This window comes from Dama dama, chromosome 20, assembly GCF_033118175.1.
Source record: "Dama dama isolate Ldn47 chromosome 20, ASM3311817v1, whole genome shotgun sequence".
Lineage (NCBI taxonomy): Eukaryota > Metazoa > Chordata > Mammalia > Artiodactyla > Cervidae > Dama > Dama dama.
The window spans coordinates 103,170,272-103,193,578 of NC_083700.1; the positions used below are offsets into that span (position 1 = coordinate 103,170,272).

The following is a 23,307-nucleotide window of genomic DNA, read 5'->3' on the forward strand; positions in this document are numbered from 1 at the left end:
AGCTCCCAGTCTTGTTTTTGCTGACTGTATAGCTCTGTATTTCCTTCTTCAGCTGCAAAGGATATAATTACCCTGATTTTGGTGATGTCCATGTGTAGAGTCATCTCTTGTGTTGTTGGAAGAGGGTGTTTGCTATGACCAGTGCGTTCTCTTGGCAAAACTCTGTTAGCCTTTGCCCTGCTCCACTTTGCACTCCAAGGCCAAATTTATCTGTTACTCCAGGTAACTCTTGACTTCCTACTTCTGCATTCCAGTCCCCTATGATGAAAAGGACTTTTTTTTTTTTTTTGGTATTAGCTCTAGAAGGTCTTATAGATCGTCACAGAACTGTTCAGCTTCAGTTTCTTTGGCATTAGTGGTGGGAGCATAGCCTTGGATTGCTGTGATGTTGGATGGTTGCCTTTTCATTTTTGAGATTGCACCCAAGTACTATATTTCAGATTCTTCTGTTGACTGTGAGGACTACTCCATTTCTTCTAAGGGATTCTTTCCCAGAATAGTAGATATAATGGTCATCTGAATTAAATTCACCCATATCTGTCCATTTTAGTTCACTGATTCCTAAAATGTCAATGTTCACTCTTGCTATCTCGTTTCACCACTTCCAATTTACTTTGATTCATGGACCTAACATTCTGTGTTCCTATATCATCAGACTTTACTTTCACCACCAGACACATCCACAACTGGGGATCGTTTCTGCTTTAATCAGCCTCTTCATTCCTTCTGGAGCTATTTCTCTGCTCTTCTCCAATAGCATATTGGACATCTACTGACCTGGGGGTTCATCTTTCAGTGTCATATCTTTTTGCTTTTTCGTACTGTTCATGGGGTTCTCAAGGCAAGAATGCTGAAGTGGTTTGCCATTCCCTTCTCCAGGGAATGTTTTGTCAGAACTCTCCACCATGACTGGTCCATCTTGGGTGGCCCTACATGGCATGGCTCATAGTTTTACTAAGTTACACAAAGCTGTGATCCATGTGATCATTTTGGTTAGTTTTTTGTGATTGCGGTTTTTATTCTATCTGTCCTCGGATGAAGATAAGAAGCTTGTGCAAGCTTCCTGGTGGGAGGAATTGGCTGTGCAGAAAACTGGGTCTTGTTCTGATGGACAAGGCCATGCTCAGTAAATATTTAATCCAATTTTCTGCTGATGGGTGGGGCTGTGTTCCCACCCTAAATTGCTCAGTCATAGCTGACTCTGCGACTGTGGAGTGTAGCCCACCAGGCTCCTCTGTCTATGGAATTCTCCAGACACGAATACTGGAATGGGTTGCCATTCCCTTCTCCAGGGGATCTTCCCAACCTAGGGACTGAACACAGGTCTCCTGCATTACAGGCAGATTCTTTACCATCTGAGGCACCATGGAAGCCCATTAGTTTACTTACAGACTGGAAATCTGAGTCAGAGATGTAAGCTAGTTTGCTCAAGGTCACACAGGTCTTAAGTTCCCCACTAGATTGCTACACAAGGTTAGGGCCTATGCAAGCTTTGCTTATGGTATTCATTTGTTAAACAGATATTTATTATTTAGTATGTGCCGTTGTAGGTACTGGTCCATGTTTCTGCTCTCATGAAGCATTCTTATAGCAGGAAAGGAACCAAACAGGCAAACACATATGTGAATGACATGATTTCAGATAATGAGCCTTGAAGATAAGAAGACAGAATGGAGTGCTGAAATGTACTACTTTAAATGACTACTTTAAATGACTTGGTGGTCTAGGAAGGCTTCCCTCAAGAGGGGATCTATCTATAGATGGAGTGCTCCATAAATGTTTCTTGATTTAATACACTACCTAGAGTATAAATGTCAAGAGGGAGAGAGGGAACTCATCTGCCTTGTCTGCCATGGTATCCCCTAGCACCTTTATCTGGTGTTGACATAGAGTGAGCCCATTTCTTTGAGTAAATATATAAATACTATTATCTCCTCATTCGTTTAATCAAATCAATGGTTTTCAATGGGAGCATCTGTGTGCCTTTTAGTAATGTCCAGTGTTCAGTGATCACAGTGATGGTGAGGGTGGTTCCTGGAATTTATGGAAGAAGGGATTATATCTTACAACACCATGCCCACAGGGACAGTCCCACATGGGGTAGATTTGTCCCATGTACTGCATGACTTTCAAAGGACCTGCTGAATCCTCATGCAGAGGAAAACTCTTTTTATAACGATCAGATCTTAGACTGTGACTCCCTTTTACATGGGAACAAAACAGATTCTGTGTCCTTAAATATCAACTAAATTTCCAGGAAGACCACAACCTTGTAAATAGAGGGATGATTATATCTTGTTTTATTGAAGCTTTTCCAAAATTTGTTCATCTTTCCAGAGCATCTCATCACCCACGGGTACTACTTCAGGAGTAGCTGTCATATTCCCGATGTGTCTATCTTTAGGTCCCAGTAATCTAAAATCTGAATGTCTTCTCCTTTATTTGGGCCCAATAATTTACATGGAGCACCTATTATGTAACTATAATTTACTTTATGTCATCTTTATTTTACACTTCGGCAAGACATTGATTACAAACTTGATGCGCGCTAGCGGGTGACATTATCCTTGCGTTCTAGTCGCAGACGAGCGGGTGGTTTACACTCCAGCCTTCCGTAGGGAAAGCTGCGCTTGGGTCCGGCCGAGGCCCCAGCGGAGTGGTCCTCCGAGCGCCAGGGGTCGCTGTAGCTCCGAGCGGCCGCGCCGGGACGCTCTCGTGTGGCCGCCCCGCCTCGGGCCCCCGGGCCGAGTGGGCGGGCACGACTGCGCCCAGGTCGCCAGGCGCCCTTCGACCAGCAGCGCCCGGGGCGGGCGGGTATAAATGGAGCGGTGGCTCCCCCGGCCGCCTCTCTCCGCCCCGGGTCGCCGCAGCTTCCACCACTTTCGGGCCTAGCAGCCTGAAGCAAAAAAAAAAAAAAAAGAAAAAGATAAAAAAAACCCGAAAACGCTTTAAAATTTAAAAAAAAAAGAGAGAGAAAGAAAAAGAAAAAAACGAATCCTCTTCGGAGAACCCGCGGGGAAGTCACTTTCGCACGCTTCCGGCCTGCCCGCCGCCGCCGCACCTGGGCGTCTGTCGGTCCCCGTCCGTCGGTCCGGTGGTGAGCCGCCCGCGCGCCCGCGTCCACGCGCCGCCTCCCGGTTGCGCCGCGTGGCAGCCCCGCGCCCGCCGCCCTCGCCCCCCGCGCGCCGGCCTCCCCGCACCACGTGTCCGCGCTGCCCTTCGCCGGCCCGGCGTGGGAGGCGGCTGCGCGCTCGGGCCGCCCGGGGCTTGCCGAGTCGGCACCGACAAATATTTGGTTTCCCTCTTCCCCGGGCTGCTGTAATCTTAAACCGCCGGGAGCCCGAGGCCTATATTTATAGAGAAACGCGCGTCCCGGAGGCTGCCGTGGGCACCGCTGGGTTGCCTCTGGAAATTTTTTTGTCATTCGGAGGGGAGTCCCCGTTTTAATTTTTTCCCCTTTTTTTGAAATTGGGAGCTTCAGACCAGGACAGCTGAAAAAATTACAAACTCCCAGGGAGGGCCATATTGTTTTTGAGAGCCTTTTGTCTGCGGTTTGGCAGTCTCGTCCGAACCGTCCCCGAACTCCTCTCCGGCCCTCGGAGCCGACTCCCAGCGTCTCCGAGCTTCACTGCCACCTGTGAGCCGCGGCGTGGGCCACGGCTCCGAGCGGAGCCCCCTTTGTCCTGTGCGGTCCCTCTTAAGAAGTCCTCCTGGCGGGGCTCGGGGTGGTGGGGGCTGGGGAGATGAACGCTGCGGCCAGCAGCTACCCCATGGCCTCCCTGTACGTGGGTGACCTGCACTCGGACGTCACCGAGGCCATGCTGTACGAAAAGTTCAGTCCTGCGGGGCCTGTGCTGTCCATCCGGGTCTGCCGCGATATGATCACCCGCCGCTCCCTGGGTTATGCCTACGTCAACTTCCAGCAGCCGGCTGACGGTGAGTACAAGCTGTGGCCACAAACCTGTGGGCTCCCAGGAGACCCTGGGAGTCCTTCTCCAGGCGGGTCCCCACCCGCGGGAAGGGGGCATCGCCACAGCGCACAGAAGCCGTAGTGGCGGACGGGGTGCGGGGGTTGAGCCCCCGGAATCCTGGCATCAGATGACCAGAGTTTCAGTCTTGCTTCCCCCACTTGCTAACTGGGTGACCTTGGGCTAATCAGTGGTGGGAGGAGGGGGTGTTGGAGCCCAAGGAGGACCAGAAGGAAGTTGCTGTCATTCCGTGTGTGTGGTGGGGGGCTGCTCTGTTAAGAGAGCCTTTATTGGCCAGGGGCTTCGGCCCCTCACAGGCCTGAGGAAAAGGCAGGATGATCGGAACACAATTTCTTCCAACATTTCACATGGCAGAACTGCTGTCCCCTCCCCTCACTTGACCCTGAGCTTCAGAGTCTTCGGTTTTGTGCTGGTGGATCTTTCAGGGCAGGTATGAGGCCGGGGAACAATTCTGTGGGCTGAACTTGAGCAGGTACCTGTGTCAGCACCACCAGAGTATGTGGTGCCAGGCCAGCTCCCTAGGCTTCGGAGCAGGTTGCGCAGGTAGTCAGGGAGGCACCCCTTGGAAATCCGCTAGGCTGTGGGGGATTATCACCTCACCTGTGGACAGTGCTTTACACTTGTCAAAAACCCTTTCACTTCATCTCATCTGAAAGAGATAGGACTTCCGAAGAGGAAAAGGAACTGCGAAAGGTTGGAGGCTAAGCTGGGACTGTGGGTGCAGTGCTCTGCCAGCCCTAACTGGGGCTGGAGCATGTCGAGGTATGCTGCAGGCCTGGCCTGAGTGGGGCCAGAAGAAACCTAATCGGGGGCTGCACGTGACTCCAGAACAGAAGGGAACAACTGTAGAGACAGACCATTCCTGGGAGAAACAAGCCATCCTGTGGCAGAGGATCTCCAGGTCCCAATTTTTGCCCCCACTTGGTCCACTGTCCGTGAAACCCACAGAATGTCACTTGCCCAGGATGCAGCTGAGACCAGAGAAGTGGACTTGTTGAGAGACACAGCACTGCTCCGGTCAGTTCAGTGGGGTCTGGGTTTTTTTTCTGGCCACAGGGCCCAGGGAAGTAGCTGAGTGTGGCCTTTTTAGAGGGGAGCAGTGGGCCCTTTGGCTCTTGTCAGCCTCCTTGACTCTTGTGAACAAAAGTCCTGTCACTTAGAGATGGTAGCGCAAGCCATTGGTTAGTGTGTCTGCCAGCACATACCTCTGCAGGACCTCTCCTGCTATAAATAAGTGCAGCCAGATTTGTCAGACTAAGCCGGCTTGCCGTGTGCAGTGCTGTCTGGAAATAGACAGGAGCCGTGTTGAAATGGGCTTCTTCCTTGCTAATTCATGAAACACAGTTTGGGGTCACAGGCTGTGGATCAGAGTCCTCATAGGCGAGCACTTCTTTCCTGGACACTTGCTGACTTGGACCTGCCGTCTCCTCTTTGCCTGACCATCTTCCCTCATACTGAACGAATCTAGCTGAGAACAGTGGGAAAGGGGGTTGGAAGTGCTGAAAAGGAGTTACTCTGCTGGCTGACTGGACAGATGAGCTTGTGGAGGGGCAGAGTTAGGGATCTTGTCTCTGTTTTAAGTGAGATGGTGCCTTGAGGCAGGGGTAATACCCCCTACCCCCATCCCTTCCTGGAGGGGGAGGTTCTGAGTGGTGTCAGTGCATAAGTCAGGAAAAGTGGGTCTGAATTGTTTACTGCCAGTAAAGAGAAGTGTTCTGCTGCCAGATGGTGTATACCTGGATTTGGTTGAGGAGTGAAGGAGCATCCCAAAGCACTGGGTTGAGAACTTGATTGGGCACTGGGACATCTGGAATTCCTGGAATTCCTTGGAACTCAGACGGAGGCTTCAGATAGCCTAGAAACCCCTAGGTGCAGGGCCTGCCTGTGCTGGCAACTTAGGCAGCGAGGTGTTGCAGTTTCATCCTTCTCATTCTGATAATAGAACATTTCCATGTGTGACCATCATTCTGATAATTAAGGGTTTTTGTCTGAATTTTCCCAGAAATTGAAAATACAGGACACTGGGCTGAATTCAGAGATAGCACATTTTCCCCAGTTGATTGTTCACAGGATTTTTTTTAGTCATTCGTCCAATAGATGAGTTGTAAACTAAGTGACAGCTAGTTGATAAAGCTGATGCAATATGTCACTGAAAAATAATCAGAAAGTCTGCCATTGGTTTCTTAAACGGCAGTTAGCTATACTGTTTAGCCATCCTGATCATAAGTTTGTCCATTTGATAAGATGGATCATTTCACCTGTTTCACCTCCCTCCCTGTGGGTAGTAGGCCTCATAGGCTGCAAAGTCTCTGTAGATGATATAAAGCTTAATCAAATGTAAAGTGTTATCATTTGATCCTGGTGCCAATAAATGCATTTAGATTATCTTGCCTAACTGCCTTACCCCAGGGGGACTGAGACCTCTGCCATGAAGGAAGACGATCTGCTAAAACTTCTATCCTCAGTAGTGTTGCAGGCTAGAGGAAACGGACGTCGTTTAATTTTAATAGAGTTCCCTGTATCAGAGTGCTTACCTTGAAAAGTCCTGGAGCTATCTGTTCCTAGGATGGTGACAATCATTTAAGTACGCAAGGTAATGTTTTATATCCTCGACGAGAATGTGTTTCTGTTTTGCAGCTGAGCGGGCCTTGGACACCATGAACTTTGATGTAATTAAGGGAAAGCCGATCCGGATCATGTGGTCTCAGAGGGATCCGTCTCTGAGAAAATCTGGTGTGGGAAACGTCTTCATCAAGAATCTGGACAAATCTATAGATAACAAGGCACTTTATGATACTTTTTCTGCTTTTGGGAACATTCTGTCCTGCAAGGTAAACACTGATTAAATGATTTCCAGCAGAATAATTAACTGAATCATAAAAACAAATATTAAGTGGGGAATTGCCTTGGAATTGGGCGGCCGGGTATGATAATTTTCAAAATGCTGGAAATGGCTCAGAAGTCTAAAAGTTCCCTGTAGATAATCTCAGTGCCACAGCCCAGCATAAACCAGCAGGTGCTTTCTTGTCTTTGTTTATTCTTCCTTCTGCCTGAAATATCCTTCCTGTTTCCTAACTTTGGAAGGCATCAAAAGGTTCTCGTGGGGGGGAGGGTGGCAAGTACCCGAGTAATGCCTGGTCTCCAGGAAGCTGTACTTAGTCATTTTAGAAGCATGAATTCACCCTCTTCCTTCTCCATGCACCTGTTTCTGTGGGGGCATTTTGTGCAACTTGTGTGGTGGTGGTTTGCATAGCTGACTCCACACTAGACTGAAATTCTGTTGTGGGCTTGGAAAATGGTTTGTCTTTCTGTAACCTTGTGGTTTCGTACCCAGATCTCAAAATATTTTTTTAATGAAATAAAACTTTTGGAATAGAACGCAGCCTTATGGTGGCTACCATTTGTAAGTGGAACATCACTAGGTACCTGCTGTAATCTCCTTCCGTTTGACCTTGGATGGGCTAGAGGCCTCTCAGACTCAGGAGCCCACCTGGCTCTCTAGTCCTTGGAGCTGGGCAGTGGTGCTGAAGTGGCCCGCCTTACCTTTGACAGGTGGTGTGTGATGAGAACGGCTCTAAGGGTTATGCCTTTGTCCACTTCGAGACCCAGGAGGCTGCCGACAAGGCCATCGAGAAGATGAACGGCATGCTCCTCAATGACCGCAAAGTGTGAGTGTCCCAGTCCGGAGCAACAGCCATCGCATGAGCCAGCCGTGGCCCCACCTCGGTATTAACTGGCACACACAAGGCGGCTTCTGGTTCTCTCGGCCCAAGTGTGGCCTGCTCCTACCTCTCCACTCCAGGGCTGGTGAGTCTCCCTGCCTGAGCTGTGGCAGCCCTTTTGACTCGCCAAGGTGGGCTTCCAGCCCAAGCCATGGCCGGCCTGCCGCCTCTCCCTTAGAAGCATCCGTCTGTGGGTTTTGTGAGCATTGGCAACAGGGGCTGGCTGGAAGGCAGCTCTTGAGCCCACTCTGAGCAGGGGTCTTGGCCAGCGGCAGAGTGGAGAGGGCCCTGGACTGACCAGAAGCTGTGTACTAGCCACGTGACCTTGACTTTGCATGACTCAGGTCTGTCCACGGGGTCACTCGCTAGGAGTTGATGCCAAATTGTCCCCTCCACTTGGCTAACTTATGACTCAGTGGCCTTCAAAATACTAGGCTGGCTCCACAGTAGTACTTTTACAGTGAAAAATCTCATCCCAGTGCAGAAGACTGTTCATAATAGACCATGTTGCTTTGGTGTGGTTACCTTAGAATGGAGAGATGGGGATCTTAGTTAAGTCATACAGAGAGAAGGGACCATACAGTAAATCTTAGTTATGACAAGCAAAAGTCTTTTCTGTCCTTTGTGTTACTGAACAGACTAGGGAATGGGTTGCATTGATGATGTGTTTGTGCCCAGTGGTCAGATCTTCTAAGAGTATCACTAGAAAGAAATCTAAAAGATTTTTAATGTAAGGGTACCTTTTCCGGTTAAGCGTTAGCAGCACCAAAATGAATACAGTGAAAAACAAAGGCTGCCTTTTGGTTCACTCCAACAATCTCACTCCTAGGATTAACCACTGTTAACAGTTTGGTTTGTATCCTTCCAGACCTTTTCTATGCATTTACATAGATGTACAGAAATGAACGTTTTAAAAACATGGTCATCAGGTTTCTTCACGAAGGCAGTGTGATGTGGTAGGAGGGGCCCTGGCCTGAGCCAGGAGCCCTGGGGCTGATCCTTGAAGGATAGTCCCGCCTCTTTCTCTTTCTGCTGGGGAGTTGGGGCATCTCTGAGCTTGCTCTCTTGGTGGTTGGAGGGGGACTCATGTTTTAACCTCTCCTGTCAGCCTTTAATCTGCATTCCTTTGGGCCCCTGGAAATCATGTTTTGTTCCTCTGAGTAATCAGTATTTTTCATGGTTTCTTTTTAGGTTTGTGGGCAGATTCAAGTCTCGAAAAGAGCGGGAAGCTGAACTTGGAGCCAAAGCCAAGGAATTCACCAATGTTTACATCAAAAACTTCGGGGAAGAGGTTGATGATGAAAATCTGAAAGAGCTATTTAGCCAGTTTGGTAAGTCGGAGTCCCTTGCCCTGCTGTGTCCCACCAGACCTGGAATTCATCTTTTTACTTATTTAAGAGATGTGGGCATCTAGACCCAGAAGTAAAATGCCTTATATGACAAAGGCCACAGGGTAGATAGGAATAGACCCCAGGCCTCAGCTCTTGGCTTCATCCTATTTTGTCCCATTCCCAAGACCATCTCAGCAGCTTGGTCAGAATTAGAAGGCCAGGAATGGTGCCTCTTGACTCCGTCTGGCCTCAGCAGGAGCTTCAAGTGAGCTCCCAAAGAAGCCTCTCTTTGAGCTGTGGTAGAGATGCTGTTACTAATAGTTCTGTCCTTTGGCAATAGGTAAGACCCTAAGTGTCAAGGTGATGAGAGATCCCAGTGGGAAATCCAAAGGCTTTGGCTTTGTGAGTTACGAAAAACACGAGGATGCCAATAAGGTGAGAGTAACACGAGGGTTGGGGAAATTTGTAGGGAGTGGCCCCAGCGTGTGGGCAGGGTCTTACCATCACATAGGGTGGAGCTGGCATTCCCTGAGAATCTAGTAGTTATGTGCAGTCTCTGTGCTCTGGCGTTACCTTCCTGAGGCATTTCACATAACTTTCAAAGCATTTGGCATGTGCCCGTCATCTCAGCTCTTCAGGCCTGTAGGTTGAAAGTACAAGGCAGGGATTTGTTCCCACTTGTAGGTGAGGGAACCAAGAGCCCAGAGTTGCCGATCTGGGAGCAATAGCCACTTCTGGGGAAAGCATTGTGCTCGGCCCTCAACACGCAGTATCCTCGAGAGAACCTGAGAAGTGGAGTGACAGCCACATTATGAGCCCAGGCTCGTGTCTGCTGTGTTTGTATTTATGCAGCTGTGCGGTGTGTTCACTGTGTTATCTCGACCAGTGACCCATTTAAACATTAACCCTACTTTACTGATGAGAAGGTTTGGATTGGCTTAGGTGACTTCAGAGGGAAATTAGTTTTTAGCCCTATAGGGAAGATTTCTTTCTCTCAGAATATTTGGTGGGACTTAATAGACCTCCGGAGCAAGGCCCCTGCCTCTGCATCTTGGTTTAAAGTCATGTATTTCCTCTTCAGGCTGTGGAAGAGATGAATGGAAAAGAAATCACCGGGAAGGTCATTTTCGTTGGCCGTGCACAGAAGAAAGTGGAGCGGCAGGCCGAGTTAAAGCGGAAGTTTGAACAGCTGAAGCAGGAGAGGATCAGTCGCTATCAGGTGAGGTGGGCTCCGCCCAGCCTACCAGCAGGGAGGTACCTCACAGTATAGGCCAAAGCACCCTTTAACTGGCAGGCTTTCTCTTTGGGGACCATGCGTTTGCTCTTCCGATTTCTCCCAAGATCAGGTTTAAAAGGATATACCTACCAGATATAGCAGCAATTCCAGGACAGGGACAAAGATTTAAATTATTTGTTTAGGGACTCTGTTCTGGAAGCCTCGGTCTGTTCTTAGTCTTGAGGTTCTCTTTACTTAAATGATAGCCATTTGTCTGGAATGGTGGCAGAGAGAGGCCTGCTGGGGTCAGTGGTCAGCCTGAGCAGCTGCGAGGAAGGCTGGGACTGCATTGATGGTCCTGTCCAGTCTTCAGGCAGTTCTTCCTCAGCTTTGATCCTGCATCAGAATCCCCTGCAGAGCTTGGGGAAACAGAGCTGGGCGCACAGCTTGTGCCTCATTAGTGGCAGGTGCTTGCCTGAGAATTCGCATTTCTAACGAGTCGGGATCAAATTTTGAGAACCATGGTTTTAGGGCATGTGTAACAGATCTTTCTGCTTCAGGGGGTGAATCTCTACATTAAGAACTTGGATGACACCATCGATGACGAGAAGTTAAGAAAAGAATTTTCTCCTTTTGGATCAATCACCAGTGCTAAGGTATTTGATAATGAGATTCCGGGATTGAAAACAAGTTATAATCCTGTAGAAGTTTATTGCATTTATTTCATTGAGGGGATAGGATCTAAATTTTGTTCATTTCTGAGAGTAGCTACCACATTGGCCTAGGAATTTCTCCTGGCTTCACTTACCATCTGAGTATATGCTCTGGAGAAGGGCAGTCATTGGGTTAACGTTGCACTGTCTGCCAGGCACCGGGATGTGGAGATGAACCTGACTCAGTCCCTCTCTTCCTGCCCCTGAGAGCACCTGAATCTTTCCCATTCTCTGCTGCTTCGTGCTGGTGTGGGGACAGATGGTGCTACAGTATGAGCAGAGGAAATCCAGACGGGCTGTTTTCCATTTGTCTTGGGGCCTGTCTCTACAACTCTGCCACATTTTCAAATGAAGGTGTTTTGAGGATTTTGGAATGGGGTCTCGTAAGGAGAGGAGAGTGGAAAGTTTGTTTTTCTGTGTCTTGCATTTGCTTGATTTTCCTTGTTAATTACATCAACTGAGTTAGCCAGGGGGAGTAAGTGCAAACCCCCTTATAAAAATAAGGAGTTGAGTCCTTGAGCAAGAGCATACTGGTTAGGTGAAGATGTCACACCACATGTTCTAAGTGCTCTGGGTTTGTGGTGGGAACTGGTGGTGTCTGAAAGTTTGGGGCAGAGCCTTGTACAGACTCTGTTGCCACTTCACAGAGGTGCAGCCCACATCACAGAGTCCTTCAGGTGATGAGAAGGGAGGCCAGTGGGCCAGTAAAGATTTGGCAACCCTGCCCTGGCCCTTAGCTTGTCACTCACAGTCCAGGAGCATTATCAGTGGTAGCAGGGTGTTGGCCAGAGGCCACCCTCAGGAATTTCCTCAGTTCCTCGCCCCCTCCCTCTTATCACCCTCTTGATGGGCCTTCAGCAGTGTAACGAATGATAGATAGTCTCTTCTAGCTGACCAGCACAGGAGTCGTGATGGTATTTGCAAGAAGAGAGCAGAAGCACCGTATCTTGAAGTTTCCTGGATGCCATTTCCAAGATGAAGATGGCATAGTACTTTTACATGCATTATTGGTCCACCTTGTTGGTAGACAGTTGTTGGGTGGTTACATGTCTTTACTCCCCAGGCCTTCTCTTTAGGAGATTCTCCAGGGTGTGAGCTAATGATCCAAGCCCACATGGTCACATTGCTCCCAGTGCTTCTGAGGAGAGAGGCTGGGAAAAGCAAGAAATGAGCTGCTCAGGCAAGGAAAAAGCCTTTTTTTTTTTCTCTTCTTTAAGCAGTATAGCATAGAGATTACAGAGCAGGGCTTGAGTCCAGCTGCCTGTTTCCTGGCTGATTGTCCTTCTGCTGTGTTTATTCCCATTGAATTGAGGGTGGCACACATTGATTCTACAACTCCTGAAGTTCAGTTCACCAAGATTTTGGGCAGACAAGTTCTACGAATAAATTGCTTGAAGCTGCTGTCCAGATCTCTGAGTTCCTGGAGATAGCTATACTTCTGGGTTTCAGAAAACATCTTTGGGTTCCTGCTTCAGCCTTTAGGCATCTCACAATATTTGGGAACTTCAGTCACTTGGGGATCTAAAAAAGCAAAATGCTTAGGTTCTCCCTTAGAGCTGGTGACTCAGTTGGTCTGGGGTCCATTATGGGACTGGGCTGAGATGCCCTGACTCGCCGTGGCAACTCTCACAGTGGGGAGCCCAGGTTTCAACACATGGACACCTTTGTCCTAAGTGGCTGGTCTCGTTTTTGTAGGTGATGCTAGAGGATGGGAGAAGCAAAGGATTTGGCTTTGTCTGCTTCTCATCCCCTGAAGAGGCAACCAAAGCAGTCACGGAGATGAATGGACGCATCGTGGGCTCAAAGCCACTGTATGTCGCTCTGGCCCAGAGAAAGGAGGAGAGGAAGGCTCACCTGACCAACCAGTATATGCAGCGGGTGGCCGGGATGAGGGCACTGCCTGCCAACGCCATCTTAAATCAGTTCCAGCCTGCAGCTGGGGGCTACTTCGTGCCAGCAGTTCCACAGGTGGGTCTGCTGTCTGTTTGTGCCTCTTTGGAACCTTCCTGCTGACAGCTGCTCCTACCGTCCGCAGTGGTGGGGGAGATGGACTTTTGGATATTGGAGCTTTAGAATGTCAGAGTAAAGATCCTTCAAATAAAACAAGGAAGGACTGACTTGTGGGCATGCACACACAGTGGCAAGGGTAGAGTAGAAGAATCGCTGTTACCTGACTGCCCCTCACCCACGCCCTTGAGTAGAGAGTGCCTCTGTCCCAAATAATCAGCCTAGAGCCTGATACGGAGATGAGATGAGATGAGATACTACTCTAGTGTGGCTTCAGGTCCTTAAATAAAAGGGCTTGGTTGCTCTTTCTTCCAGGCTCAGGGAAGACCTCCATATTACACACCTAACCAGTTAGCACAGATGAGGCCTAATCCACGCTGGCAGCAAGGTGGGAGACCTCAAGGTAGGTGGTGGGGAACAGTGATCTGACCCCCAGGATGTACCTGTCCTGGGCTCCCCCACCTCCCCTCCCTGCCTGCTCTGGGGTACAGCCTAGGTTTGGTGCATGTCGTTCACCAGTGATGTGCGATTTTTGTCTCTTTACCAGGCTTCCAAGGAATGCCAAGTGCTATACGCCAGTCTGGGCCTCGTCCAGCTCTTCGCCATCTGGCTCCAACTGGTAATGCTCCGGCCTCTCGCGGCCTCCCTACTACCGCTCAGAGAGTCGGTGAGCAAACTGGCCTTGAAGTGTGGCCCGGGGAGGAGGGAGTCAGGACGACTAGGCTCTGCCCAGGGTTGGTCCGTTCGTTGGGCTCACCGTGTTGTCCGGTCCTGGTTCTGTAATCTTAGCTGTGTGCTTAGGTAGGTACTTGAGCAGCAGGAAAACAACCTGTGTTCTGAGTGTTGGTTCCTTTTAAGATTCTTTGCCTCATCGGTGACTCTGTGAAAAAGTTTAAGTGTAGGAATGTGTTAGCTGAATGACTGCAGAGGCAGCCTGTTCTTTGGGTGGGGTTGGGAGATTCAAGGCAGTTCTTTGCAGATTATGTCCTATATTCCAACCAAGAGGTGGCAAGAGTTGTATGTTATCTGTTGGCTTTTCCTCGAAAGTAGCGCTAGTGGCCCCATGTGTGCTGTGTGCTGTGTGAACATGCTTTGGAATTGCTCCTTCCGTGGGACGTGGCCAGTTGGACGTCTGCCGCCAACACTGATGTGCATTTGCTGGTCTGTTGTAGGGTCTGAGTGCCCGGACCGCTTGGCTATGGACTTTGGTGGGGCTGGTGCCGCCCAGCAAGGGCTGACTGACAGCTGCCAGTCTGGAGGTGGTATTGGATGCACAGAGAATGGGGAAAGATGGGATTTGACGGGTCTTTGCCCAGACCGTTGGGCTTTAATTTCACTTGTCCTTCTCCTAAGGTGTTCCCACAGCTGTGCAGAACTTAGCGCCTCGGGCTGCTGTTGCTGCCGCTGCTCCTCGGGCTGTTGCACCTTACAAATACGCCTCCAGCGTCCGCAGTCCTCACCCTGCCATCCAGCCCCTGCAGGTGAGGTCCACCAAGCAGAACCCTAGAAGGGTTTCCCCTATCTCCCCATGATTTAAAAGCTGCCTTGCTTGGATTCTTTTCGTAGGTATTAAATGCCTGCTCTGTGTCAGGGGGCTGTGTCCAGTGGGGGACTCTAGTGGGAGAGAAGGGGCTTGCAGGTGTTCTTCCTGAGGAGAGTTGACTCAGCAGTGCCCCGGAGGAGAAGCCTGCTTCCTGCTCTCCTCCTCACCACGTGCAGGGGCTCTCGCAGCTCTGAGCTTCCATTTCACTTCCACATCCAGCGGCTGAGTTGATCCTTAGTTGTTCTGCAAGATAGGGGCGAACATCTTACACATGAAAGGCTTGGCTTCAGAGGTATTAGGTTAGGTTGGGTTGGAGGAATTGGACCCTGATCCCAGGTTTTCTGAGCTAGAACTGCTGTCTCTAGAGCTGGGCCCCTCAGGCAGGACAGACAGGGAGCCTGTAATGGAACTCTGCAGTTTGCCTGGGGGAGAGGTGCTGGGACTTGTTCCCTCCTGCTCCGTGCTCTAGGTTGGAAATTTCCCAGAAGGCCCTGTGTGAAATATTTTTTGTCTACAAGGCCCTTCTTTTAAATGACTGTGACTGGTATTGACATTGCATGTTGACCGTCCTCAAGCATTTGATATAATAAATACGTGGTGCAGTAAGGGAGATACAGGATGCAATTATAAGCATTTTGCTATTTCTGTCCTTTGACCCAGTTTCTACTGGGAGTTCACCCCTAAAGGAAAACTTTCAGCAGACAACTGCACATACCAGTGTTCACAGGACCTTGTTTACCATCAAGGCTTCGATGCTTTTGGTAATTATCATCACTGGCCTTGAGTCAATTAAAATCATTTGGTAGATGACTGCCTAGCACTGTAGGTTTTTCTTAATCATTTCGCTTCCCTTCGAGTAGCATGCCGTTTCAATTGGTTGTGGTTTTTTTCCTCACACCACTCTACCTCCCTCTCAGTCCGCGAAGACTGAAGTCAGTTCCCCGACAGCAAGGACAGCTGCTTCCATCTCCTCTTTCACTCAGTAGACTTGAGTGGGGGGCTCATGACCACTGTCACTGTCCATGTGTTAACCTGCCGCCTCTCCTGGTCCCCAGGCACCCCAGCCTGCGGTCCACGTGCAGGGGCAGGAGCCGCTGACCGCCTCCATGCTGGCTGCAGCACCGCCCCAGGAACAGAAGCAGATGCTGGGTGAGGGAGCCAAGTGCTTGCAGAAGTGGGGGGGCTGGGGGGGGCGACGCTGAACTACTGACCTAGACGCCAGCCTCCATCCTCTACTGGGATTCCACTGGGTTTTTCATGGAATACCTTCCCACAGGTGAACGTCTGTTCCCACTCATCCAGACGATGCACTCGAACCTGGCTGGGAAGATAACTGGGATGCTGCTGGAGATTGACAACTCGGAGCTGCTGCACATGCTGGAGTCCCCCGAGTCTCTCCGCTCCAAGGTGGGCGGGTCCTCAGAGCCTGTGGCCTCTGCTCACTGGGTTCAGGAGGACGAGGGGCGGCCTGGAACACCCAGGAGTGGCAGAGAGGAGTCTGCCACCCCCATGACCACTTCCTTGTGCCTCACCTGTGACCTAAGGACTGCCGGGTTGTGGGGATCTGGGAAGGTGGTCAGCACCAGGGGACGCCCCACTGGGCCTGGCTCCAGGGACGGGCGGAGGGGCTCTCCTCAGATGTTGCTGACCACCTGGACATTTCTCACAGGTGGATGAGGCTGTGGCGGTCCTTCAGGCTCATCATGCCAAGAAAGAAGCTGCTCAGAAGGTGGGCGCTGTCGCTGCTGCTACCTCTTAGACAAGGACGAACCGTATGTTTGGCTGTTTTTCTTTTCTGCAATGATTTTAACTCCTGAATACCCCCCTGAAAGTAACGTGGGCAGAGGCAGGGGAAAAGAGCACATGGTAAGGGCCAGGGCTGGAGTGTTGGTAGGGCTTGACCTAGCCCCGTGTTCACGGCCTGAGCCCTGTCATTTGGAGTTGAAGTGGGGATGCCTGGGAAAGGTCGAGGGTGGGGCTTCCCATGCAGTAGCCCCAGAGTCACTGGTTCTTAACCAGGGGTGCCTCCTCAGAGGACATTTGGAGACATTTTGGTTGTCACAACTGGGAATGTGTTGTGTTACTGGTATCTAGTTGAGTAGAGGGCAGGGATGCTGCTGAACAACCTAAAATACACAGAAATATCCCCAGCAGAATTATCTGGGCCAGAATGTCAGTGGGCACCAAGGCTAAGAAGCCCTACTCTGCAGTACTTCTATAAGAGATTTCTCTGAGTCTCTGAGGTTTTTTTGATTATGTATTTATTGTGTTGGTGCTTTTCTTTTCAGGATTCAAAAGCCAAATAAACCCTCATGGAATTCAGCTCAAGGTTTGAAGACTTCCTAGCTTGTCCTATGGACCTCAACACCAAGAACCGCAATTGCAAATTTAATAGGTCATTTTGTATCAAAAGGTCAATTATGAAGCACCTAGAATTTTTCAATTTAAAGAATATATTCTCTGGGCTCTGATATGGCCCAGACAGTGTTAACTTTTCTTTTTCTATTGTGGGTTTTGATTTTTTTCCCCCAGAAATTGGTTTTATTTGATGTACCCAAGTCTTAAGTTTCTCAATAAAGAAAAAAATCTCCATAAAACTGTTTTTCTGACCACAGTTTTCTGTAAATTCCAGTGTCCACTGAAAGTAACTTTTGGATGTAAATAAGGTCAATAAATGAAGTTCTATAAGCAGATTGTTTTGGGTTAACAAGGTGTGTAGAACTGTCCCATTGCATTCTATCATGGGAGGATGTAAACAGAAGTCTTTGGGATTGGAGTGAAAACTGACCTTTCCCAGTCCTCTGGCCACTGCTGAGTTCTCCAAATTTGCTGGCATATTGAGTGCAACACTTTGACAGCATGTTTTAGGATTTGAAATAGCTCAACTGGAATTCCATCACCTCCACTAGCTTTGTTCATAGTGGTGCTTACTAAGGCCCACTTGACTTCACATTCCATGATGTCTGGCTCTAGGTGAGTGATCATACCATCGTGATTATCTGGGTCATGAAAATCTTTTTTATGTAGTTGTGTGTATTCTTGCCCCCTCTTCTTAATATCTTCTGCTTCTTTTCGGTCCATACCATTTCTGTCCTTTATTGAGCCCAACTTTGCATGAAATGTTCCCTTGGTATATCTAATTTTCTTGAAGAGATCTCTAGTCTTTCCCATTCTATTGTTTTCCTCTATTTCTTTGATCAATGAGGAAGGCTTTTTTATCTCTCCTTGCTATTCTTTGGAACTCTGCATTCAAATGGGTATACCTTTCCTTTTCTCCTTTGCTTTTTGCTTCTCTTTTCACAGCTATTTGTAAGGCCTCCTCTGACAGCCATTTTACTTTTTTGCATTTCTTTTTCTTGAGGATGGTCTTGATGCCTGTCTCCTGTACAGTGTCACGAACCTCCATCCATAGTTCATCAGGCAGTCTATCAGACCTAATCCCTTGAATCTTGTTTCTCACTTCTACTGTATAATTGTAAGGGATTTGATTTAGGTCATACCTGAGTGGTCTAGTGGTTTTTCCCTACTTTTAAGTCTGAATTTGGCGATAAGGAGTTCATGATCTGAGCCACAGTCAACTCCCCATCTTGTTTTTGCTGACTGTATAGAGCTTCTCCATCTTTGGCTGCAAAGAATATAATCTATCTCTTTTCGGTATTGACCAGCTGGATCCATGTGTAGGATCTTTTGTGTTGTTGGAAGAGGGTGTTTGCTATAACCAGTGCGTTCTCTTGGAGAAACTCGATTAGCCCGTGCCCTGCTTCATTCTGTACTCCAAGGCCAAATTTGCCTGTTCCTCCAGGTGTTTCTTGACTTCCACTTTTGCATTCCAGTCCCCTATAATGAAAAGGACATCTTTTTTGGGTGTTAGTTCTAGAAGGTCTTGTAGGTCTTCATAGGTTCAACTTCAGCTTCTTCAGCATTGCTGCTCAGGGCATAGACTTGGATTACCATGATATTGAATGATTTCCTTTGGAAACAGATCATTCTGTCGTTCTTAAGATTGCATCCAAATACTGCGGTTTGGACTCTTATTGACTGACGGCTGCTCCATTTCTAAGGGATTCTTGCCCACAGTAGTAGATATAATGGTCATCTGCATTAAATTCACCCATTCCAGTGCATTTTAGTTCACGGATTCCTAAAATGTCGATGTTCACTCTTGCCGTCTCCTGTTTGACCACTTCCAATTTGCCTTTATTTATGGATGGACATGAGTTTGAGTAAACTCTGGGAGTTGGTGATGGACAAGGAGGCCTGGCGTGCTGGGATTCATGGGGTCACAAAGAGTCGGACACGACTGAGTGAACTGAACTGAACTGAACTCAACTGATAAACCTAACCTTCCAGGTTCCTATGCAATATTACTCGACAGCATCAGACCTTGCTTCTATCACCAGTCACATCCACAACTGGGTGTTGTTTTTGATTTGGCTCCGTCTCTTCATTCTTTCTGGAGTTACTTCACTGATCTCCAGTAGCATCTTGGGCACCTACTGAACTGGGGAGTTCATCTTTCAGTGTCCTATCTTTTTGCCTTTTCATACTGTTCATGGTGTTCTCAAGGCAAGAATACTTAAGTGGTTTGCCATTCCCTTCTGCAGTGGACCACATTTTGTCAGAACTCTCCACCATGACCCATCTGTCTTGGGTGGCCCTACCCGGCATGGCTTATAGTTTCATTGAGTTAGACAAAGCTGTGGTTCTTGTGATCAGATTGGTTAGTTTTCTGTGATTGTGGTTTTCAGTTTGTCTGCCCTCTGATGGAGAAGGATAAGAGGCTTATGGAAGCTTCCTGATGGGGGAGAGAGACTGACTGAGGGGGAAACTGGATCTTGTTCTGATGGATGGGGCCATGCTCAGTAAATCTTTAATCCAATTTTCTGTTGATGGGTAGAGCTGTGTTCCCTCCCTGCTACTTAACATGGGGCCAAACTATGGTAGAGGTAAGAAGATAATGGTGACCTTCAAAAGATCCCATGCATGTACTGCTACACTCTCACTGCCCCCAACCCTGCAGCAGGCCACCACTGACCCACGCTGCCTCTAGAGACTCTTGGACACTCCCAGGCAAGTTGGGGTCAGTCTCTTCTGGGGTCACTACTCCTTTCTCCTAGGTCCTGGTGCACACAAGGTTCTGTTTATGCCCTCCATGAGTCTATTTCCTAGTCCTGTTTAAGTTCTGGCAGCTCTATGGTGCAGTTAATGGCAACCTCCTCCAAGAGGGCTTATGCCATACCCAAGTGTGCTGCACCCAGAGCCTCTGTCCCTGTGGAAGTCCACTGCTGACCTGTATGTCCACAGGAGATGCCCAAACACAATTCTGCTCAGTCTCTGTGGGGTCCCTGGGTCCTGGTGTGCACAAGGTTTGTTTGAGCACCCTGAGCATCGCTAGCAGGAATGAGGTTTGGTTCTAAACATGAATTCACCCTTCCTACCATCTTGCTGGGGTTTCTCCTTGTGACTGCTCCAGTGCAGCTCCTGACCTTGGATGTGGTGTATCTGCTCACAGCCGCTCCAGCTAAGCGCAGCCCCCGCTCCTGACATTGGACGTGGGGTATCTCCTCACGGCCACTCCCAAAGAAAGGCAATGCCAAAGAATGCTCAAACTACCACACAATTGCACTCATCTCATGGTAGTAAAGTAATGCTCAAAATTCTCCAAGCCAGGCTTCAACAGTACGTGAACCGTGAACTTCCAAATGTTCAAGCTGGTTTTAGAAAAGGCAGAGGAACCAGAGATCAAATTGCCAACCTCCATTGGATCATCAAAAAAGCAAGAGAGTTCCAGAAAAACATCTATTTCTGCTTTATTGACAATGCCAAAGCCTTTGACTGTGTGGATCACCACAAACTGGAAAATTCCGAAAGAGATGGGAATACCAGGCCACCTGACCTGCCTCTTGAGACATCTGTATGCAGGTCAGGAAGCAACAGTTAGGACTGGACATGGAACAACAGACTGGTTCCAAATAAGAAAAGGAGTACGTCAAGGCTGTATATTGTCACCCTGCTTATTTAACTTCTATGCAGAGTACATCATGAGAAATGCTGGGCTGGAAGAAGCACAAGCTGGAATCAAGAGTGCCGGGAGAAATATCAATAACCTCAGATATGGAGATAATACCACCCTTATGGCAGAAAGCGAAGAAGAACTAAAGAGCCTCTTGATGAAAGTGAAAGAGTAGAGTGAAAAAGTTGGCTTAAAGCTCAACATTCAGAAAACTAAGATCATGGCATCAGGTCCCATCACTTCATGGCAAATAGATGGGGAAACAGTGGCTGACTTCATTTTGGGGGGCTCCAAAATCACTGCAGATGGTGACTGCAGCCATGAAATTAAAAGACACTTACTCCTTGGAAGAAAAGTTATGACCAACCTACACAGCATAGTAAAAAGCAGAGACATTACTTTGCCAACAAAGGTCCGTCTGGTCAAGGCTATGGTTTTTCCAGTGGTCATGTATGGATGTGAGAGTTGGACTATAAGGAAAGCTGAGTGCTGAAGAATTAATGCTTTTGAACTGTGGTGTTGGAGAAGACTCTTGAGAGTCCCTTGGTCTGCAAGAAGATCCAACCAGTCCGTCCTAAAGGAAATCAGTCCTGAGTATTCATTGGAAGGACTGATGTTGAAACTGAAACTCCAATACTTTGGCCACCTGATGTGAAGAACTGACTCATTTGAAAAGACCCTGATGCTGGGAAAGACTGAAGGTGGGAGAAGGGGACGACAGGATGAGATGGTTGGATGGCATCACCAACTCAGTGGACATGAGTTTGGGTAGGCTCCGGGAGTTGGTGATGGACAGGGAGGCCTGGCATGCTGCAGTCCATGGGGTCGCTAAGAGATACGACTGAGTGACTGAATTGAACTGAAACAAGTCTAGTATGATCAGAGCAGACCTTGGACCTGGCATGGGAAAATCGGGTACAGGGTGGTGATGACATGCTTTCCAAGGACACATGATGTAGAGATGTAGCACCTACCTATCCTCTCCCTTATTGGACTTTGTTGCTTGAGGTTTGCAAGTCCCCTCCCCTTATTGCCTACTGTCAGTTTATCCTGCAAGCTGGTCCACTTGTCCAGATTCTGCAGCTGAGATTTACATTAACAGTGGGAAAATATTCCAGAGATCTGAGTGGCTGAAGTGTGTGGTTCCTTCAGTCCTCAGAATGACCTTAACCTGGTCAAGGTCACCTACTCTACTTGCCCTCCTGCCCACCAGCAACACTTTTCCCCCTCTTTCTTGAGATTTGGCCGGCTGTACACCCAGGTGTACTCAGGCAGTCGCTTTTTCCTGGATTGTTCTCTGGTTCATGCCTCTTGGCAAATTCCACCTTTTCCTCAAGGTATGGTTAAACCTTCAATAACTGATGTAAAGCCCCAATGTAAAGTAGGTTTTCCTATTTCATGATGTCCCCAGTGTGTTGCATCTATTTAACATCAGACAGTCCCATCAAACCTACCTCCCTGGTACCCGAGCTGTGTGGGAGCCTCCAAGGGAAACTGATGAGGGGGTGGGGCCATGGGCGGGGCTTGAGGGCTGGTTTCCCGAGGAAGAGCTGGGGAGCTAGATGGCTGGCTCCAGGATATTTCACTACTTGGGTGAGCTGGAATAAGGGCAAGGAGTTGCTCGGACTGAGTTTAGCTTGGGGACGGCGTGGACTGGGTGCAGACCCGGGGCCCCACACGGCACGTGGTGGCCCGGGCCGGGGTCTCTTGTGGGGCTTTACCCCTTTAACTTGTTAACAGTGCCTGCGAACTAATGACTTTGCTGGCTCCTAGCTCTTCCCCGGGCGGTGGAATTGTAAAGAACCTGCCTGCCAATGCATGACAAACCTAGACAGCATATTAAAAAGCAGAGACATTACTTTGCTGACAAAGTTCCATCTAGCCAAAGAGTCGAAGTTATGGTTTTTCTAGTAATGTATGGATGTGAGAGTTGGACTATAAAGAAAGCTGCTGCTGCTGCTAAATCACGTCAGTCGTGTCCGACTCTGTGGGACCTGATAGACGGCAGCCCACCAGGCTCCCATCCCTGGGATTCTCCAGGCAAGAATACTGGAGTGGGTTGCCATTTCCTTCTCCAGTGCATGAAAGTGAAAAGTGAAAGTGAAGTCGCTCGGTCGTGTCCAACTCTTCAGGACCCCATGGACTGTAGCCTACCAGGCTCCTCCGTCCATGGGATTTCCCAGGCAAGAGTACTGGGGTGGGTTGCCATTGCCTTCTCCAAAGAAAGCTGAGTGTGGAAGAACTGATGCTTTTGAACTGTGGTGTTGGAGAAGACTCTTGAGAGTCCCTTGGACTGCAAGGCGATCCAACCAGTCCATCCTAAAGGAAATCAGTCCTGAATATTTGTGAGAAGGACTGACGCTGAAGTTCCAATACTTTGGCTTCCTGATGCAAAGAACTGACTCACTGGAAAAGACCTTCATGCTGTGAAAGGTTGATGGCAGTGGATGAGATGGTTGGATGGCATCACTGACTGGATTGACATGAGTTTGAGCAAGCTCCGGGCGTTGGTGATGGACAGGGAAGCCTGGCATGCTGCAGTCCATGGGGTCACAAAGAGTCAGACATGACTGAGCGACTGAACTGAGCTGCAGGGGTTAGTGAGCTCTTTGATGCTACTGTATGGCAGACAGTGGTGACAAGAAGTGGGCTGAAGGTTTTGAGAAATGACCTGTCTATTTAAAGAGGTGAGATCAAGCTTCCTGAGACACAGAGGCTAGAGCTGGTTTAAAAAAGTCAGGAGTTAAGCAGGTAGCTAAGATGGGAGAGGCTG

At 48.8% G+C, this 23,307-nt stretch overlaps 1 protein-coding gene and 1 non-coding gene across 2 annotated transcripts; both read left to right on the top strand.

Annotated features, from left to right (window-relative positions):
* The first annotated feature begins 3,175 nt into the window (after positions 1-3,175).
* On the top strand, positions 3,176-17,212 carry PABPC4 (poly(A) binding protein cytoplasmic 4). Its single transcript, XM_061122306.1, has 16 exons — positions 3,176-3,936; positions 6,627-6,820; positions 7,542-7,657; positions 8,903-9,042; positions 9,383-9,477; positions 10,124-10,261; positions 10,819-10,914; positions 12,667-12,939; positions 13,294-13,381; positions 13,526-13,645; positions 14,151-14,237; positions 14,332-14,459; positions 15,577-15,670; positions 15,798-15,928; positions 16,191-16,293; positions 16,810-17,212. The coding sequence occupies exons 1-15, from the start codon at positions 3,744-3,746 to the stop codon at positions 16,278-16,280; spliced, it is 1,983 nt and encodes a 660-aa protein (XP_060978289.1). The 5' UTR covers positions 3,176-3,743; the 3' UTR covers positions 16,281-16,293; positions 16,810-17,212.
* Positions 11,181-11,315, top strand: LOC133041849 (small nucleolar RNA SNORA55). Its single transcript, XR_009689406.1, has one exon. It is a non-coding gene; the product is annotated as a small nucleolar RNA SNORA55 (small nucleolar RNA).
* Positions 17,213-23,307: the final 6,095 nt, after the last annotated feature.

What these genes read in the sequence shown, in the direction of transcription:
- PABPC4 (XM_061122306.1), top strand. Translation starts at nt 3,744, where the DNA reads ATGAACGCTGCGGCCAGCAGCTACCCCATGGCCTCCCTGTACGTGGGT. An exon ending in AGAGGATCAGTCGCTATCAG is followed by an intron (nt 10,262 to 10,818) that starts GTGAGGTGGGCT and finishes TTTCTGCTTCAG; the next exon opens with GGGGTGAATCTCTACATTAA. An exon ending in TGACAGCTGCCAGTCTGGAG is followed by an intron (nt 14,238 to 14,331) that starts GTGGTATTGGAT and finishes CCTTCTCCTAAG; the next exon opens with GTGTTCCCACAGCTGTGCAG.